The following is a 22167-nucleotide window of genomic DNA, read 5'->3' on the forward strand; positions in this document are numbered from 1 at the left end:
ATTGAACCCTGATTTTTCAAGAAAAATCCTCAAATAAATAAAGATAGGATCGTTTGCTCCATCTTTTGCTAGTCTGATTTGAAAAATGTTGACATCACACAACTTTTCAAAATAGGAGTCTATGGGAAAATCTCAATGTTGACACAATTTTTGAAAATAGAATTTTTCTACAATGCAGATTTTGATGACACTTCTCAAAGTCGTAAATAAACATATGGCCTATAATATGGTGACATTAAATGTAAAGCTCCAAGTACTTGTTCCTAAGATATTTGCCCTTGATAAGATTGATCCACACATTTCAAGCTAATTTGAAGACATGTTTGAGAATTATTTACAATGTCCCACGTTTTACATTGTAATAGAATATCATAACCTAAGAAAGATAGTGCCGTTATAATATATCTTATTCTCTGTATGTCTTTTATTTATAAAATGGTTTTCATGACCATTTGCCGAATCCAGGTTTTATTCTACGTTATCCGGATAGATGGCGTTACGTCATTACTTCCGGTTTCTCAAACGTGCAAGACTACCTTATTGCTTCAAGTGCCTGCGGATAAATACGTGTAAAACTTTACAATGACAAAAATAACTTTATTAATTGCATAACTAAATGTTGTATGTTTACATCGCAGATGCTCAAGTCTATTTTCGTTGGTAATCATTTAGTTACAACAGTAACGGTTTTTCTTGTATAAAACCATAAATAGCTGTTTTAGTCCATTTACCAAAGCATAACAAAAGAAAGAAGAGCGCTTCGAAGGTGACAAGCGCTTGTTTACACACGTATAATTCATAAAAAGTGAGTAAAATAAGGCGCTTAAAGTGTTTTGTGAAAATTCAGTCAAAATGTAAATGTAAAAGAGCTAAATTATGTTCCATTCCAAAGGTTTACCCCAATATCGGTGTCATATGACACGGGGGATAAAGTGTTACACGAAGGACGGAGTTCGTTTGATAACCTGTCATGTATTCTTCTTATAACTGCAAAGATAAATAATTACCATTTTGATGACAGATTCCTTGTTTTGTCATACTGCAATCAGAGGAATTCGAACGTTTTCCAGGAACTCCGTAACAGTTATCAGAAGAAAACATGTCAGGTTATCAGAAGAACTCCGTCCTTCGTGTAACACTTCCTCCTCCGTGTGACAACACTACGACACTTATCGACAAAGAAACACGGTTGCATAAACTAAAAACGTCACCCACGAGAAATTTAACGTTTTTTCTGCTTTGTCAAATATCCAAATAAACGGCAAATTAAACTCTTTTTTTATATTTTCGTGCATTTGCCGTTGAATTTGCAGTCTGGAGCGTGCTTTAAATTTCACAGGGTATGTGCGTAATAGTCGCAAGTGTTACCTGACTTCTGTTTTCTTCTGGATTAAAAGAGCACAGGTTAATTACTGTATCTGGCACAAAGACTTGTTGATCAGTCAACGGCCCAGAGATCGATTGATAGTTCTATTTTTGCGCGGTGCTCAAATGTGTATCATAATTTGCACATGACTTACGTTAACTATCTCTATATAAGTATAATGCATGCAACATATTTTGAAATGTATAATATCCGGTGTCATATATATGTTGTGATAGACTCCAATGGATTATGATAGACCTGGCTTACCCGAGGCGCACGAGCGAATAAAACATAATGGAACGTTCAAAATGATTAAGGAGAAAGTGTAACATAGGTATAGTAGGAGCGGGACCTGAAAGACTCCTCCGACCCCACTATGAGATTTGGGTACGGGATTTGATTTGCCCACTTCCCGTCGTCCCCAGCACCTTTAAGACTTTTCTTCTTAGAAAAAGCAGAAAAGCTCATTTGAGAGAACATTTAGATAAGAATTTGATGCAATGACTATTGTCAAATGCAAATAGACAAAAGATTATAGAAACGCAGGAACTGTATAAAGAGAGAAAGATTTAACATAACTATGCATATCACATCTGGACCTATAAGAAATATATTGACGGTTTTCATATATACACCGAAAGTTAAATGTTTCCTTGTTCGTGTAATAAGTTTGTCAAATATTCTATAGGCTCCTTTCCGTCGGGAATTCATCTCACTGTGTATATGTATATGTTATGCGTAATATCCTGTCCGTTTGTTTTTTATTTTGGTGGGAAAATTGCACGTGTCTTCTATTGTGATCCATCGGTTCATTTACCTAAAATTACATGTTGCCGTCATGGTTCATGTCGACAGAAACGATTTTGATTTTGTCATAATAGAACGTAATGTTGAATTATTCTGTAAGCAAACCAAATGAAAATGTGCGATTCTGAGCGTGACTGAATGATGTATGATATTTTTCTTTCGGTAATAATAATGCTTTGAATTATGCATTAAAATTCAAAAAGGACGTTATTCGAAGCATAAAAATAGACTGTAACTAATGACGATCCTTTCGCTAACTGATTCAAGTGTAATATCTCTCTTGTACACCTCCTACTCATGCAAGCTCATGCACTCGCCTTTTCAGTTGCGGATCGAGTCATATACGATTAACAAATTTTTACTATAAAGTTTAATTGATATCTTAGCAAAATCTACCCTTTCTTCAATGGTGACTACAGGATTTTACATACAACATCTGGAGTCTTAAATAAAATGTGTTGAAGTAATTTTTTTTCTGTATGTTTCCCGAATACTCACTGGTCTGGGGCATGGAACTTAAATTGGGTGTTTCAGTGGGACATTTTTGAAACTGATATTTCTTTATAAGATGTGGATCCTAAATATTACTTAAAAATACAGAAATATTAACAAGATTATTTAGGAAAACTCAGAATTTCTGTTTCTAGCAGATTAAATAGCATCTTGTTAACGATCACGATGGCTTTTTTTATGTATTGACATAGATAAGTGTCACCAGCGCAAAAGTTTTGAGTAATAGACTTCTAATCTTTTTTATGTCATTTTTTCTCATCGCCGTTTCCGTTCAGATTAATGGGACGTGATTGAAAGGGAATATCCTGTAGGACTGCGAAGTTTACTTTCCACTTTCATTCATTAAATCAATTAAAGTACTTTCAGTCAGGACTCGGCGAGGGGTAATACCTACTTTGGTCACATCAACTGAAGTGAAGTTAGTTTCCTTTAAATGACAGAAAATATGATATAAGAAGAATGCACCTGTGTTATTATAATAAAGAGACGTTCGCACGAATATTTTTTTCTTTTTCTTTTGTTTGTTTCTTTTTCCTTTTTGTTCAGGTGGCCTGAACATCAATTTCCCCAAGTACTGACTTGGTACGGTATATTTAGAAACACAGTCTTGTCAAATATTAAATCGGGCATTTTATTTTTGAGCTGACCTCTAGTTCATGTTTATTACGCTACGGGTGACGCCATGTTGGAAAGTCGACGTAACGTCATATAGCATTACGGTCTATGGGAAAAAAGACAAATGTAAGATTATTTCTTTAAAATACACTTTATTGAAGAAATGACAAAAATGACTAGAAATATTGATGTATGGTATATAAATATTTTTTGTACGACTTTACAGACACTGATTACAGAGACACTAGGTAAACGTAATAGGTGGAATAGAGTTTAGTAAAATTGAAATGAAGGAATGAGTTGTTTCAAGATGCATGTATTACATACAGATCTAGATACCATGAACAAGTTTTAAATAAAAGTGCAAAGATTTTTTTCGAGAAAAAAGAATAATGTTAGAGGTGTCCCATGAACTAAAACTAGTCTTGCTGACGTCTTCCAAATTAGCAAAGTGAGAAAAATTATTAACACAAGTCATCTACTTAAGAAAGTAGTATGCCAATACATAGAATAATAGGTTAACAGAAACTAAAAGTCAAACAGAATATTGTGTAAAATAGAGAAAAGTAGAAACTTCACAGGTCGCTAAACACGACAAAAACGAAAATGTTGCAGGCTCGGTTTGATTGAGCCTGTTCATGGACGGTAGTGGAAATGCATGCTACCGTCCACGCCCTCTAGCCCCGGGTTTTATGTCCCTTGAACGGATTGACCAAATACTGAAAAAAACTAGTAAAAGGAAAATATTATCAACCTGACAATCATTGTCCATTTGTACACAAACTACCGTATTGCGGGTTATTTCTGCTGTCAAAAAAATCTGAGTTTTGGTTCCAAAAATTGAGGAATAAATGTGTGCTTGTTTTATTTCTGCGTTTTCCCATAAAAGGAAGAGAACTCTGCGTTTTCGATGCCAAGGAGGAGGTAATTTTCTGCACGATTCATCGTCGAATTACCAGCGCGTAAAAACAATATAACAAATTATTTCAGCACAGTATTTTCCTATGCTAGCGCGGTCACATGGTGTGTAAAATACATATTTACCATTAGATTTATGGGTCCCTACAGTTCAGGGATGGACAGAGAAGTGATTACATTCCTTGATTTATCATTTACTTCCTAAAGCACACTTTTTGATCCACAATCATTTTCAGGAAAACTATATTTATGTACACTGGGGAATGTTGCCAAGGACGAGTTCATTTGTTTAAAGAAAATAAGAAACACGGACTGAACTGAAAATGTCATTTATTATCTAAAATGACAGAACAAAGTAATGACTAGAATATAAACAAGAAAAATACAACTAAGAAAAACACATTTAAACAAAGTTGGGGCAAAAAATACGCCATATAAACAAGAAAAATACAACTAAGAAAAACACATTTAAACAAAGTTGGGGCAAAAAAGACGCCACTAGAAATATAAAAACAAGAAAAGTAAAACTAAGAAAAATATATTTAAACAAAGTAGGGACAAAAAAGACTGGGTAAAAAGACATCCTGCATAATATTATATCCAGAAAAGTAGCATTGAAAATAAATTGGCTAACAAGTTTTAGTTTATTGATGAAATTCTAAAATCGAAATAAGGGCGGGAAAAACTAGGGTTTGGGTTACAGAAAATTAACGTTTCTTGTGTAATCGCATAAATTATAGACGGTGTAATGATAAAAGCTACGCGTGAGAAAACTTACAAAGCTAAAGGTTTAGAGTACTAAATTATAACTGTGTGGTAGGTTAAGTGTACTAAATTTTATTTCGCAAGTGTGAAAGATAGAGGACCCCGAGTACATAAACTGATTTATTCGTTTTGAATAAATAGATTTTTATGTACACTGGGGAATGTTGCCAAGGACGAGTTCATTTGTTTAAAGAAAATAAGAAACACGGACTGAACTGAAAATGTCATTTATTATCTAAAATGACAGAACAAAGTAATGACTAGAATATAAACAAGAAAAATACAACTAAGAAAAACACATTTAAACAAAGTTGGGGCAAAAAAGACGCCATAATTTTGTGTTGAAAGTAAAGCTTTGAACGGCCTGAGCGAAGATTGCTTGAAACATAAAATCGCCCCAACCGAAGACCTTGGCAACATTGTATGGTGTAAAATGAAAAACTTGAAGATATAAGATGCCCCGACGCGCAATCATGCAATAAGCCAAATCACGCGAGTAGCGGAAGTCTAAAAAGTATTTACATTAAAATATCATAAGATAAAACCTTAAGCTGAAACTACTAAAATGTTATACTATAGACTAATTGTATTTAAGCAACGTTCAGTACATTATACACGTAAAATAGAGTGTACAAAGGCTAACTGATGGGGCAACAAAATGGCACGTTAACAAATACAGCGTTTATAAAAATACGAAGGACGGTAAAATTGGATGATGTACAAGGTCAAAACAGAAATGTACAGAGGCCAAAAATACCCCGTGTACATGTCGTTATGTCTGAAGCCCTCAGCTCCAAGACAAACTGTTTGACAAGTGCTGCCTGAGATAATATCTACCTAAAGGTTATATACACGTTAAGTGAATTAAACAAAAAGTATGACACAAAATGTAGCACTGACGGCATAATTGAAATGAAAAGAGGCAAAGATAATACACACAAAAATTTGAGACAGAACAGTAAAGAGGCCAAAATACCCCATTTACATAGCCCTAAATTCCGAGTAATCATAAAGTGATGTTTAAACTGAGTTACATTTACGAATGCAGAAAATGGTATATACAAGAAGTAATGCATACAAAATAGAATTAACACAAGAAAGGAAGAATGAAAAAATATACATTAAAAGTGGTAGATACTAAATGTGCAGAGGCCAAAAATACCCCGTGTACAGATTATTTTGTCTGAAGCCCTAAACTCCAAGACATTCAGTTGACTATTCCGACTAAGTTACAGGTGCACAAATGGTAAGGAGCCCTAAACTCCGAAACCAACCTAAACCTGTAAGGCTTGAATACGAATATATTTACGAAAAGCCGAAGATTTCCATCGGCCCATCTGCTGTATAATTTTTTCGGAAATTCCCAGTGCTGCGGCAGTTGAGGCAGCGCCTATACGAAAGCTGTGTCCTTTAAACCTGGCTGTATCGCAACCACAGAAGATCAGAGAGTTTCGCAGTTGCACCGAGAAGGCAGAACGCGAAACCGGGTTGTTATCCAGAAAAGCAAAGAAAGGACCTGACACTCGGCCGCGTACTTGAACATAATCCCATAAAGCTTGAACAGGGCACATTTGCACATTACTAGGTTTTGCAGTAACATTAATTGTGGTTGACCGACCTTTGTTATGTTTATAGTTACTGAGTAAGATATCTGCTGAAAGCAAGGCGTGATTTGAATCCTGGTGGAAGGTTACGTCAGAGAGTGATATAACAGGTGTGGTGCCTGGACTACCTGTAATTTCTCCTATGCGTAAGAAAGCGTGGAAGGCTAACAAGTACATTGCTTTAAAAAGCTTACGTTCAAATGCCAAACCACTCGTGAATGTCAACGAACTAACCAGTCTAGAAAGCAACTCGGCCGAAATAGGCAGCCTTTTATCCGGTGAAGAATGTTCCTTCGCATAGCCTTGCAGACACTTCTTTACAACAAAATGCTGTGTTGGGTCTGTTAAACCAAGCAGTTTGTGCACATATGCAATTGCCGAGATGTAGGTTAACGTCGTACTTGTAGCCAAATGCCTAGTATGACAATCAGCTATAAAGAGCAGTATTGTATGGACGGAGACCGGAAAGGTTCTTGCAACACTAGGAGTCCGCTGAAGAAAGTCTTGAAATCTTGATAGAGCTCTGTCATATACACGTTGTGAATTTGGTGAGAGAGCTTGCTTTAACAGTGTTTCTGCAACCTGTGTTAAAGTGACAATTTGTCCACTGGAATGTGTTCCGGTGTTGGATCTGGAAACGAGCATGTCTCCAAAAATCTGGGAACCTGTTGACGAGACAGAAGGTCTGCTAAAGTATTGTTTGTGCCAGGCACATGTTGTGCTTGAAACAGAATGTTACACTTTAATGATATCATGACTAAACGGCGCACCAGACGCATTAACACCTTATCCTTTGAAGATTGTTTGTTAATGACATTAACAACTGCTTCATTATCTGAATTGAATATTATGCATCTGTTTTGTAAGAGAGTAGACCAAAGCTCCAGAGCCAGAACAATGGGAAACAATTCCTTCACAGTAATATGCATCGCATCCCAGAAAGTATCCGCAGGCCAAACACCGGCAAAATAACGATTTGAAAGGTAGCCACCGAATCCAATGTTGCTGGCATCTGTAAACAGCTGTAAACTTTGCGAACTTTCCCAGCGGTCTGGCAACATTAAGGAAATGCCATTAAAACCATCAACAAAGATACTCCAGGCCGCTAAGTCTGCTCTTGCCTCTGCATTTAAACGAATCTTATGATGTGATTTTTTCACACCCACCGTCAAGTCAATGAGACGCCTGAGGAATGCTCGGCCAGGTGTTACAACAGAGCACGCAAAATTGAGTAGACCTATCAAACTTTGCAATTCTGTAAGGGAGACCCTCTTCCTGACTTTGATACTATGTAGGGTGTCACGTAGTTTGTGTACTTTATCTTCTGGAAGGCGTTTTTCCATGCGGACTGAATCAAGTTCAATACCAACAAAAGACATAACAGTGCTAGGGAGTAAAGTTTTATCCTCCTTAATAGGTAAGCCAATTTCATCCGCCAACTGGAGGAATTTCTGTAGATCACGTAAACAGCTTGAATAAGATGGAGCAACAAACAAGAAGTCATCCAAAATGTGAGTGCATGAGTGTATTTTCAGCCTGTTCAGAGAGACCCATTGAAGGGCACTTGAAAAACGTTCAAAAAGGTGACATGAGTGGCTTAAACCCATCGGAAGCGTTTTATCATAATAAAACTCCCCACAGAAGGAAAACCCAAGTAAATGTTGTGATTGAGGTGTTATTGGTATCAGTCTGAAAGCATTTTCGATATCGGTCTTTGCCATGAAGGCGCCATTGCCACACTGCTTAATCAACGCGACAGCATCATCAATGTTATTGTATTGGACAGAGCAGTCCTCCCTAGGTATATGGCTATTAACAGAATCACCCTCAGGAAAGGAAAGGTGGTGTATGAAACGATACTGACCAGGGTTCTTCTTTGGTACAATACCAATTGGTGATAGAATAAGATCGTCAAAAGGCTTTTCCTTGAAAGGCCCTGCAATCCTTCCTTCTGAAACTTCTTTGAATAGCAGTTGTCGTAGGATGTCAGGCTGTTGTTTGGCAGATGTAAGATTGGTAAGGGAGTCATTTGGAACCAAGGAGTTACCTTGAAAGGGAATATGGAAACCGTTTGTAAATCCATGTATAAGAAAATCTCTCTCATCAGCATAAAAGCCGTGAAGCCAAAAGTCTAATATATTGGGTTTTATTGGAGTAACAACAGCTGTATTAAGGTTTTGGTGGTCTTGTAATGGTAGCTGGAACTGATTTGCTTGGGACTTGGGTTGTTTTTTGGATGGAAGATCCTGATGAAAGCCCTGTAGTTGGTGATGGCCCAGACTGTTGGGAGAAGAGAGGCTTCTTGGGACAGTATCGCTTGGAGTGTGGTCCCCTGCATAACTTACAGATGTGAGAGAACCTGCAGACTCGGCGTAAGCATTGGCCATTGTTATTGTAGTTGAGGCACGGTAGAGGTGCTCTTTTGGCACGAAAGGACTGGTTGCTTTGAGATCGAAAACGGAAGCTTAGGCTGTCGGCCATGGCTTTGTTGTAAAGCTCTGCATTCGGATAGTCCCAGGGATGCATGTTAGGATCGGTTTCCCTAAGCTTGCGGAAAGATATGTCGTACTGAAGGGCTGCATAAGGACCTGCCTGTTTAGCCAGTTGTTGAATTGTGGAGGAATATTTCATCAATGACGGAGCAGCATGGGGCAGACGTTCCGTGTATATACCAGTAAATATGGTGAAAGCCTTGTGCCATCCTTCCATTGATTTAATGTCTTCTTGTTCGGCTTTCTGTAGGCCAATTGAACCATCGGGGTTTTGCCTGAATGTTAAAGAGCCGGATTCTTTCGCGGAAATCAATGATGCAAAAGGAAGGAACTGTTCGGCCCATATCTTGGCCTTCAACTTTGTATCGACTCCCACAGATAAAGCTATGCCAGTGTTATTAAATGATGGAAGATTAGTATTCGAACCTGTTGCATCCAACGGAGAAAATGCCCCAATGGTTATTTGCCGTGTAGATTGATCTAGCTGTAATTCTTGTGTGTGTGTGGCACTGGCATCAGACTGTGAGGAAGACGAAGCTGGGATAATGCAGCTGCCCTGAATAGTTTGTATGGATTGGTTTGCAGGCTCCGGTGGTGCAGTCACATGAACATCTACTAAAGTGCTTGGACCTGGTCCATTAGAAGCTTCAAAGCTACCAGTGGTTGAAGTGGATGTGATGGCGGGATGAGGTACCGACACACCGGTTGTATGATCAAGCGTAGATGACGTCTGTGAACTAGCAGCAACAGGGACGGGTTGTTGTCGAGGAAGTACCCCCAGATCATGCAGTGACTTCATAACTGCGGTTGTAACCTGTGGCACAAGACGTTCTGTAAGTTCTTTAATAGATGACGACTCATTGGGAGTTCGTTTCCTTTTACTCATCCTGAAAGTCACAGAAAGATGGTAAAGGATTGGCCTTGACCAAGCGCGTAAAACTTAAAATTGGTCCTGTAGATATGTAGCGATAAAAACCTGTGCGTTGTATATACATGACGGGTAAACATTTACTGGCTGATAATGTATGAAATAATTCATATGTGTTGAGACAAAAATTAATGAAATATTGTTGTATGTATTAATGTCACGTTAAAGTCTCTTTATGTTAACAACTGACGTGAACATGACCGAAATGTAAGGCTATAATTGGAGACTGAAGCTATGGCATCAGAGTTAAAAACATATACATGTACATCTATCTATCAATCTATCTATCTATCTATCTAAATATATAGATCAAAGCTGGCTTAGTCAAAGTAACAAATGAAAAATTTAGTTAATGGGTAAAACAGTAATTGTGAACCAAGGCCACATCAGTCAAAGTCTAAATGTAAATAAGTAACACCTGAAAATTCATTAAGTTTTTACAAAGGCCATACTAGTCAGATTTACATGTAGAATTTTACACTAACTGACAAGTCATTAAAAGTGGACGAAGCCATATCTTAGACTATACGGAAAGTTTCAACCATAAAATATACAAGTAGTGGTTTAAATAACATGAAATGTGGACCAACGCCACAACAGGGCATCAGAAATTGTGGTCCAAGGCCACCTCAGTCAAAGTCTTTATGAAAATAAGTACTTGTAACAGCCTGAAAATCAATTAATTGTGGACCGAGGCCACACTAGTCCATGTAAAATTAACATTGATTGATAGTGCATGAAAAGTGGACCAAGGCCACATATTAGGCTATTAGTACAAGTATTGTTTGTTAGCGGAAATTTAACACACTTAGTGATTTATAATCCATAAAATGTGGACCAAGGCCACATTAGACAAAGTGTAAGTGTAAATGTGGACCGAGGCCACACTTATCAGTGAAATAGGTTTAACATGGGGACCAATGCCCCTTTACAAAACAGTACTGCAGGACCAAGGCCATGCAATAGAATCATGCAATAGAATTATGTTGAACTATATACTAATATAGTTCTTGATTTAAGCGGATACATCTTTTGATGTTGTTTTAATGCAAAGTTTCCGGCCCCGCTCCTTAGGAAAAAGATAGAGCTCGGGCCACAACCAAGGCGCAAACATAATTACGAAATAGCTGGACATTGATACACATGCACCAATGCCATACCCGAAATTAGCGTAAAAATGCCATACCAAAAGTAGCGTAAAAATGCCATACCCAAATAAGCGTAATTCTTTAGATGTAATTGTATATGACTACAGGTTTCACCTAACCTGAATCCTGACGTGGAAAAACGTCGTGTAATTGAATTGTATTTGTTCAAACCTGTGTATATTAATAACTCAAATGACTTAATATGTAACATGCTTATGCATTAACACTTTCATATTAAAAGAAGACTGTTTTTTGTAACAACATTAATTTTGTCTTAATTTGTTACATGTCTGTGCATAATTTCCTTATTAAATCAATGAAAGGTAGTCTGTATTGTGAATTACTGAATGTATGAAGATAGCTAATAACTATTGTACACGTAATACAGGTACACATACCTGAACCTTAATAAATCTACCTGTTGAAATGAAGCCGACGTTTACAAATATGTAATTCAAAAGGTTGAAAAATTGTAAAATTGGACGTGTAATCCACATTGCAGGCATTGATACCTATACAAAATTGAGTAGACCTAAAAGACCAATCACCTTAATCGACATGAATAACAAAATAGACAATAAAACAAAATAGTGTAAGCCAAAAATTAAAGACTTTGCAAAATCTGTCATTTGACACTAAACAATGCTAAAAGTTTATACAGTCTTGTTACATTACACCGATTGAAATACAAATAACTTATGAAAGTTCTTGTCCATCCAGAAATAACCAACTGATAGAACTTTGTAAAAGAATGTCAAGTAAAACACGGTTATTGGTAATCTCTCATCCGGAACCAGCATTTGCACCATGGAAAAGTCAACGATTTCGAACAGCCTGTACGACCGCACCTCTGACGTTGAAAAACAGACGTCTCATACCATTTTGGTTCAAATGCACCCCGTCAATATAAATACCACGTGAAACGTCTGTCAGATGACGTAAATGCCAGTAGTGTATATTCTGGTAACCGGAACATTCCGCTTTGATTATACGATTAAAGTCTTTGACCCTATCGTTGAACAGCTGGCTGCTGATTAAACGTGTTCGCCGACGAGGCATTTGCTGGAGAATGTATACATTGTCCAGAGAATAGCGCAGTGACCATTGGCTTGCCAATGCCAAAATTCTGGCAGCAACAGCTTCTACCGAGAAATCCTGTTCGAGGGAATCCAGATCATTGCCCCCAATCCATAACAGCACGGAGTAGTTGGTCAAACTGCTGAACAACAGGATTCTGACAGATTTTGCCAGAACTTATGCCATGAAATCTAACGTTAAGTCCTTCACGAACGTTCAAATTGTTTGAGTTCTGACCAGATAAATATTGTACAAAACGACGAACGTGGGAATCCCCCAAAACAAGTATGTCCATCATTAATCCGACACGATACCGCCAGAACAAAGAAAGTTATTGTGACGTAACACGATTGTCCACTTCGGCGTAAAAATATCCTTTTACATCAATGTTTATATATAATCCGTTGAACGACAATGAAAGAAAACTAATATATAATAAATAACATCAATTTACGTTTGTATGTTGAAGAATTTCTACGTATTAAGCTTCTTTTACAGAAAATTAACGTTTTTTGTGTAATCGCATAAATTATAGACGGTGTAATGATAAAAGCTACGCGTGAGAAAACTTACAAAGCTAAAGGTTTAGAGTACTAAATTATAACTGTGTGGTAGGTTAAGTGTACTAAATTTTATTTCGCAAGTGTGAAAGATAGAGGACCCCGAGTACATAAACTGATTCATTCGTTTTGAATAAATAGATTTGTATCCTTTCTCTTTATGTATCGTGACATACTCATTCTACCGTTTTTAAGTCAAAAACAATTGTACAAACTACAAAAGCAAACTGCAATATACGTTTATAAAGGTTATATTAAGGTTACTAAAGTATAGATAGGAAGATCTTCACAAGGGATTAATAAGAATATGTCACGTGAACTTCACCCAGTTTATTTTATTCACAAACATAGTTTTCTTTGAGATTAACTGTTAGGACTTTAATTAAATTACGCAATTATCGGTTATGGATAGCTGACGATCCTAATTTTCAGAAATCAAATCTTGCTATTGTAAACTTCGGATTACCTTGGCCAACATAGCGTGAAACAACGGTGATGTAAAAAATACAGTTTCATTTGCGGTATAAAGTTTTGGTTTGTAAATATTCTGCTTGAAATATTTATGTTATTATACCGAAAGACCACAGAATCGCAGAAATATTCCACCCGTAGAAATAACCCGCTATACAGTATATGCTTTTGATTTATTAGCTTCGAATTTGATGGATCATTTCCAAAAAAAAGAAAAGAAAATCAAGTGATGTCAAAAATATGTGTAATTATGTAACATAGGTCATCTCAATTCATCCTCTATTAACCGGAAACGGAAAATATAAGGTTCATTGAACAAGCAATATTTTGCAAAAATAAGGAAAATTCAGTTCCCTGCTAGTATGTTTATTTGCAGAAGAACATCAGCATTAAATTTGGACGTACATACCTTGGCATCGATAAACTGGATATGTTGAATTTCCAACGTCTTGCCATTTTCTGCCGGCTGGACAGCTACAATTCCAAGATCCTACACTGTTATAACAGGAACCACGTACACATCGCTCTCCCAAAGTACGATTTTTCTCAAAGGCTTTGCATTCGTTTTTATCTGTTGGCAAATATGGTCACATATATACAGGTCGCAAATGTTTATGCTGAAAAAATGATCTAGACTCTTTGGATAACTGACTTGATTCTCTCTCTGTCTCTCTGTCTCTCTCTCTCTTTCTCTCATATGGAAGAAAGCCAGTGTGCACCCTCGGACACAAATTCAAGCATAAGTGGGTACCTAGCGACCCTGCGCGTTTGAATAGCTTCCTTAGAGTGGTATTCCCTTAGGTATGAGTTGAGCCGGTACAGTATTCAAAGACCTATGCCTTTTCGTAATGGTTGCAGTATTTTGATGAATTCATTTTTGTGACATGAGTCACCTGTATATGCATATGCACCTTTAATGTACGGAAAAACTACTGCCCTACCTGAACAATATTTCGTATTTAAGTAAGCTAGTTCATATCCACTTTTACACTGGCACTCGTACTCGCCATGCTCTTTATCAATACAGTTTGTACTGCCGCGGTCACAATCTGTTTTGCCAGGAACAGTACATAATGCACCCTCAGTCGTCGCTGAAAACCAAAGCAGTTGAATACACGGAATACATTTTAACTTCATATTTATTGTTACAAAATGCATGACGCTATTGACACTATGCTCTTACAAACATCAGATGTACGGACGGGTTGAGTTAGTGTATGTTACAAAGCAAAGAGCTAAGTTATATTTCAATATTTCGGTGTGAATCTATAGCTTTCAGATTCGTTTGATTTCATGGTTAATCAAAGGGTAAATACATCAAAATCAAGATGGCCATCGAAAAAATAAACATATTAGCTATTAAATATGTATTGAAAGTTTAAATGTTGTGTTTTATTTGAGTACCAAAATTAAAACAGTGATTTATAAAGCATTTGTGTTTGCCTTTATTATTTGATGACTCACTTGTACCTGTTATACAGCGGTTCGTATAGATATGCTTAAAAGCACCAAGGCCGTTCACTTTTGAAATAATTTTCTCGTCGCTTATTTTAACTGGTACTGGAAAAGCGTTAAGATGTAAAGATATAGCTACATGATAGTAGTTATGATAAGATGTGAGCTACCTCTTGAGCATGAGACAGTAGGAAAAGCCCCTTTCAGTTTTAGAAATAATATATTTTTTAATAGTGATTTGTTGCTGAATAAATCATTGTTTGAATTTCAGATGCGAAGGAATTATATCACGGACGTAGCCCGAGTGATATAATAATACGCATTTGAACGACAAACTGACTATCGACTGTAAGCTGGTTGTTATTGTCATTATAAAACAAATTTACGGGGACAAAACTTATTTGGTGTCCGAGATAAAACAGAATCATAATCATAGTAATTATTTGATAATCTAAAGAAATAAAATACTTTAAAAACAGCGAGGAAATAATGTATTCAATTCGTAGTGATACAAGTAGTTCTTAATAGAAAAATGTCGACTAAACAATTGAATTTCACTGGTCTACCTACAGAACATACTTACGATTAAAATGTTATTTTTGTGTATTTATACGGGTTTAAAATAGATTGAGACTTCACAACTGTGAATGGGGCTAGCGATTATTTGGTTATTTGCAATAAATACCAATGTGCTTTATGCCCGTATTATCGCCTAAAAAACGCATTCAGCTTTCATATTTACATTTTCTACAGTAACTTGCTACAAAAATAAGTGGTTTGATTTCCACGAGTATCAGAATATCAGAATATCGATCTCTTTAACATCTAAATATAATAGCCAAAACAACCCGTTCAATTGTAATTCGCATTCTAATAAAATGCAAATCATGCTTTTGTTTTCTTTTTAGTCCAGTGAAAAATCAGACAGGTGTGCCTTTTCAATTTTCATCTTTACGGTCACAAAATTTAGATTTAGCTATAACTCAATGCTCTTTTTGGAATATTGTTGCCCAATTTTAAAAGAATTTTTGTTCATTGGAATGACGTCAGACTGCACGAACAATCTCTAGGAAAGGTCATCCTTGATATCATTATACTAATGTTGTTTACACGAAAATAATGTTTCATAAAATACAAGATGAATGCAAATATATGAATATAATTACAATGTTAGCTATTATTACTGAATAAATTACTGTATAATAATATCTTGAAAATATTATTAATAGAACTTATCAAGATCACATATTATTTCTTGAACTATATAGACTCACAGAACAACTCTACTTCATAGCATACGACGGTATACAAGGAACGTAGTATGAATATACTGCTTATAATCTGTATAACTAATCAAAGAAACTTTCTTTTAAGGTAGTTCTGCTCGTTTGATAAACCGGAAGTGATGGCGTAACGTCATTTATTAGAAACACGCAGAATAAAGCCTGGATTCGGCCTATGGAAATGAAAATTATTTTATGAAAAAAAAACCTGTGAGTCAATTTATCAAGATGGCACTGTTTCTATATATATCTATAGTCAAAATCTGATTAGAAATATGACACATTAAAATTTAATAGTTCAAATTAGTCTGAAATTAGCGTGAAATATTCAGTTCACTTTACTGAAACATCCTAAAAATACGCACATGGACCTGTACATTTTATTTCATCACATTATAGGCTGTATGTTTATTTGCAGCTGTGAGAAGTTTCACCAAAATCTAAATTGGAGAAAAATTTTTGATCGCGAAAATGTTATGACAGACATGATTTTCCCATAGACTCCTACTATAAAAAAATGCGTGAGGTCCAAATATTTCAAATCAGTCTACCAAAACGTCAAGCACACGACTTTACTCTTTTTATTTGCTAGATTTTCTGGGTATACTATGAATTTTTGAAAAATCGGAATTTAATCAAATTTTACATTGCAGAAAAAAAATCTATCTAAACGTGCAGAACTAGCTTATCCACAAAAATATCATTCAGCAAATGATTTACATTTGTATCATATTTCAGTGGAATCTCATGGGTTTTTTTTTAATCTATGTATAAGACCTGGATATTTGTCTTACATGGATGTAAAAGGAAACTACACGTGCCCAGGTCTGTGACCGTATTTATCATGTGTGTAAATCATTTTAATGTTACGGGAAACACTTATAGAATTACGAACTAACGAACACAGTAACGTAATAACGGAACAAAGGATTACATTCACGCTTCGAGTTCATAATACATAGAGATGTGAAATACTAATCATATTCAGAATTCCTGTTGAAACTTACCGTTGTTTATGTGGTTTTCAGCTGACTCGAGGTTTATATTTACATTACCAACTTTAACAATTTTTTCTGTCCCACCTTTTGAAGTGAAGGTTTTAAAGGAATCCAACAATTTTGCTCCTATTACTTTAATGTCAGTTACATTTTTCCAGTGAACAACGTAATCTGCACGAACATCATACCGACCAGTATCCCGTCTTACACGCTTTTCCTGGCTGAAGGGAGAGTAATGACATTATTACTCCAAATGGAGGATTTAAGGATGGTGGCTTTGATTTCTGAAGTCGGTTCTAACTTTTTGAATTGAACACATTTATCGAAAACTGTTATTCTATGAGACTCAAACAACCTATTCATTCACCGAATTCAACTCTTATTATTAAAGATGGATGAATATGTTGTGAAAGTTTGGCATGTTTCAATTTACTATTTCTTTCAATTGTTGCTATATATTATCATTTTATGAACTGTTTTATAAAACGCAGTTGAATTTTCTTGACTTTTATTTCGATGTACTGTGCTTTCATATTAAATTCAGATACTCACCTGATAAACAAACTCAGTCGGAAAACTTCCACACTCAAAAACCCCTTCGTGTTATTAAATCCTGCAGCAAGCTTTAAGGGAAAGATATATCAATTACAAAAAACGCGCACACACACACACACACACACACATACACACACACACACAGACACACACACACACACACACACACACTGGTGGTCTATATTCATAAAATTAAAAATGTCCAAAGCAAAATAAATGTAGTTATATAAAGGATAAAACAAAATACTTGGACCGAACCTGAATTTAGATTTTGCACAAAAGCACTTCTGATACATTCCTGACTATTCACAAATCCCTTAGTGCTCACTTTTCTTCAAAATTTAATACATTATACACATCTAACCTGATATAATAGTTACACTGATAAAAAGGACTGATTGACAAACTGAACATTTACTAGTTGAACCAGTGACATCGTTTGAATAATGTACGATATAAGTTTTCTAATTTTTTAACCATTCACATAATAATCTAGGTCACCTACTATGTCATAGTATTACAGTGTTAGTCTGACAAATTCGATTAAAAACAAGAACATACATGAAAACACTCATTTCATGCATAACATAACATACATAACGAAACTATCTTATTCTGAGTCAAAGAGTGGGTTATGATAATAACTATTAACAGCGACCTTAATGGCATAATTTATTTCTTGTCTATCCCAGGTTACATTGGTTACAACAAATATGATTAAGAGCGGCATCTTGAAACATTACCTTCTCTTGGAAATCTTTTCTGTTTTTAGCAGAATCAATTGTCTTGTTAATTTCAGAAATATGTTGAATTGTCGCCGAGATAGTAAAAGACATATGTCCAACATATGTGGAACCCCCTACAATTAAGACAAAAGATGCATTTGTGCAACAAAGGATAAGGTGAAATAACAAAACAAATAATATGTATTGATAAATGGTCATGATAAAATACATTTTTTACGAATATACATCCAAATCCGAAAAAAGTATTCATAATTAATGTTTTTAGCTTTTTTGACAGTGTGTAACATCGAAACGATTGAAATTTGTATGTGTTTTACCTGTTTCTTTGCAGACACCATTTGTCTTGCTATATCCTGGCTCACAGATGCAATTAAAGTTTCCTTCAGTATTCAGACAAACCTCATTCTCTCCTGTGCATTTTATTGGAGGTAACTTGCATTCGTCTATATCTTTATAATAGTAAAAAAGTAATAAATTAAAAGAGATTCGTTTCATGTGAATAATTTATTAAGAAATACTCTTCAAATGAATTCCTGGACAAACGGGTATTTTTGTACAATACAGAACATTTCAAGATACCGTTCAAAAGAATGTATTTTGATTATTTTGAACGGACATCCCGTCTACATATTAAGACTGAATAGTACTTTTTAATTCAAATAGATAACATAGTTATGTGAAGAAATAAACGAAACGTGTAAGTATCCATCACGTCAAGTAGGAAGTAAATATTTAAAGATGTAATTTATTGAAATGTGTATTAGTTTCACTGTTTTAATTCCATTTAAGTATACTTGCTCACACTTGATTTGTTTAAGATGTTAATTTCCACAAAATTTGGCGTAGAATTATATGGTATTAAAATGACAAAGTAAGTTTAATAAAGAGTGCTGATTTTCACACTTAATACGTTTTTGGTTTGAGCGAAAAGAAAATTTTGCCTTAAAGGTGTGAACGAATCTCCAAAAAAGGAAAACTTACGCTGAATGAGGGCAAACCCAGCACAAACCTAACAAAGCATATTAATGGCCGTATTACTGACGGTCGATTATTGCTAAACTTCTATGTTATTGTTTATAAAAGATATGAAAGTGAGTTAAAAATAATTTTAAATATTCATTACCTGTATTGTAAAATGCAATACATACCATCACATTTATGACCATCTATATTTAACTTGAATCCTTCTTTACAAAAACATTTATATGAGCCATCCGTGTCATTGCAAATTTGTCCGCAAGGATTAGGACCAACTGCACACTCGTCTATGTCTGCGTGTGAGAGAATTTAAGATAAGAGAGAGATTTCAAGTTTATTTGGTTTTCTAATTTGATATTCCGTTTCAAGTACACGTTTATCTTTATACACCTTTTATTTATTTAGAGTAAAGTAGATTTGCTTTATATACATGGAGCATTGTTCCATTTACCTACATACACTGTAATAAAAATTTCGAATAGAAAATTAAGCTAGTTTGTCTTTGATTCAGTCCAGAAAATAAACCGAAAAGGACATGTTGATTTCAACTATGAACATATATCAGTATTTCAAACAAATTCTGTAGATAGTCGTTGATATAAGCGGAATATAATGCAAGAGCTTTGTAATTATACGAAATTTTTTAATACGAAAGCTTTAAAGAATTGAATCGCGGTTTAGTTGTTTCATTATAGGCATGAATAAGCGTGTTTAAAGTGTATTGAGGCTGAAAAGAATCCATGTATACTTTAAACATAGCCATGCATTTATTTATAACCTTATTGAAACTGTTAAACAGCTATTTATATCTTATAATTACAATTTCGTTTTCAATTTCTTTCTTTCACATTGTTTCAATTATCAGGTGACGCATACCTTGAAAGTTATAGAAACATTACACTCGTCAACAAGCAGTAACTATTTAAAGAGCAAACGTTCGTTCATCCAAATACATAATTTGCTTTTCATCGGCAATATTTGGTACAACACATGTATTTTATACGACAATTTGGGACATGCGAACACTAGTTGTGTTTTCACCTCTAGAATGTCTCGAGTTTTGGCCCCAAAAGATTCACTGGATTAGAGCAATAGCTCGAAGCAAATAATTCGAACTGAAATTATTAGGCAAATACTTTCTTGCGTGGTAAAAATTTAGAAATATTATAACTTACTTTCACAGGTTTGATTATAGGAAGCGACCATACTTCTTAGTCCTTCTGGACAATCTGCACACGGCCACGCTGGACTACTGCGATTGAAAGATCCATTGCAATTATCCTCGTAACAAGTGTAATCTTTACAGGGATCTAACTGTACTTCGCAGTAAAAGCCTTCGGAGTATGCAGGACACTTGCAAGCTGCTTTCTTTATTTTCTCTTTTGTAAGATAAAATATTTGTCAGTAAAAATGTCAATTAAAGCACTGAATGTATAACAATGTTTAATCATACTTTTTTCTGGCTATGCTAAAACTAGCAATACAATCTGACTTAAGTACTTGATCTTCTAAACGAAGATCTGAGAACGACCCATTCACATACGTCTTTAGACTAGCTCCTAGACTATGATATATCTTTTTACATTTTTATGATTGAATGTAGTGAACTGAGCCAGTCTATATCCTATGTCCAATATCATAGTCTAGTACAATCCGAAAATTCACAAACCTCTTTTTAGGTTTGTTATCAATCAATGTCAAGAACTGGCCACAGCCTAACTGTTTACTGCCACATGTTTATGCAATTTATTGAGACCATCTGGTAGCTGGGATTTACAACTGCAGGGGTCAGCTGAATTGAAATTTTACCAGAAATGAATTTTCATTTCTCTGTATTGGTACTTGCAGTTAGATTGGAAAATCTGAAAGATACACATTCCTATGGCTTGTCATAAAATGGACATAACTTATAATGAATTAAACTGTAATTGAACAATAAAGAAGTAGAACAGATGTGCTTTTTCCTGAACTGGTAGCGGAAAAAGTTAGCTTTGGCGATATTTGTGTTTAACATGTTTAAACCTTGAACATGAATAGACGGAATGCACATATAATATAGTGGTATCACCTCTTTGTGCATGAATGAATATAATCCAGGTTCAGGGGCTGAATAATGCATATTGAAGTTTTGTATTTGAAGGACAGTGAAACACAAGTACAGGCACATGAATCTGCAATCTTGCTCTGAGAATATTCGGACAGAATATTTTCATTTCTTGTTATCCTGTATTCTGTTAGTTAAAAGGTCTATGACTAGCTTTCCTGGGGATTTTTAGCTTTAAAAATGTATATGTAAATACATGATAACACATTTTTTTACATCACAATTGGTATTTCTGCAGAAGATAGAATCGTCTCAAAGTAAGATATAATTTTGAGCTTCTAATTCTTTTTTTTATTTTATGCAAATTACGCATGTTGCATACTTATATAATATTCCTTAGTTAACTCGGATCCAGTTAGTTACTACTATACAAATCAAGAAAACCCCATACTTGTATAATCTTTAGCACAGTCAGATGTTTTGAAATAAAAATTAATTGATTTGTGAAAAATATGAGCCACGCCATGAGAAAACCAACATAGTGGCTTTGTGACCAGCATGAATCCAGACAAGCCTGCGCATCTGCACAGTCTTGCCAGGATTCATGCTGTTCGCTTTCAAAGTCTATTGCAATTAGTGTAACTGTTAGCTTCATTTTAACGTTAAAAATGTTTAATACTCTAAATACAAGTAAGCATTTGATATTTCGCATAAAATATATAGCATTAGGAGTTAACATTATAACTCCGCCCTTTCATTTGAAAAATGCCACATGCCAAATGCAAAATATTTAATGCCAAATGCTAGATCTTAAACATGGAGTCATAATTGTCAAATGCGATGG

The 22167-nt window shown here is 35.2% G+C and overlaps 1 protein-coding gene across 1 annotated transcript in view; it reads right to left on the reverse strand.

The window, feature by feature from the left end:
• The window catches only part of LOC123542570 (uncharacterized), an 85407-nt gene that overhangs the window by 34359 nt on the left and 28881 nt on the right, over positions 1-22167 (reverse strand). The window contains exons 12-19 of the mRNA XM_053532105.1: positions 20455-20658; positions 19450-19572; positions 18619-18750; positions 18299-18414; positions 17553-17623; positions 17010-17221; positions 14206-14355; positions 13674-13835 (exon numbers count right to left, since the gene is read on the reverse strand). Of these exons, the coding sequence (XP_053388080.1) occupies positions 13674-13835; positions 14206-14355; positions 17010-17221; positions 17553-17623; positions 18299-18414; positions 18619-18750; positions 19450-19572; positions 20455-20658 (1170 nt within the window). The remainder of the gene's footprint in view (positions 1-13673; positions 13836-14205; positions 14356-17009; positions 17222-17552; positions 17624-18298; positions 18415-18618; positions 18751-19449; positions 19573-20454; positions 20659-22167) is intronic.

The sequence above is a fragment of the Mercenaria mercenaria genome, chromosome 19 (genome assembly GCF_021730395.1).
Source record: "Mercenaria mercenaria strain notata chromosome 19, MADL_Memer_1, whole genome shotgun sequence".
NCBI lineage: Eukaryota > Metazoa > Mollusca > Bivalvia > Venerida > Veneridae > Mercenaria > Mercenaria mercenaria.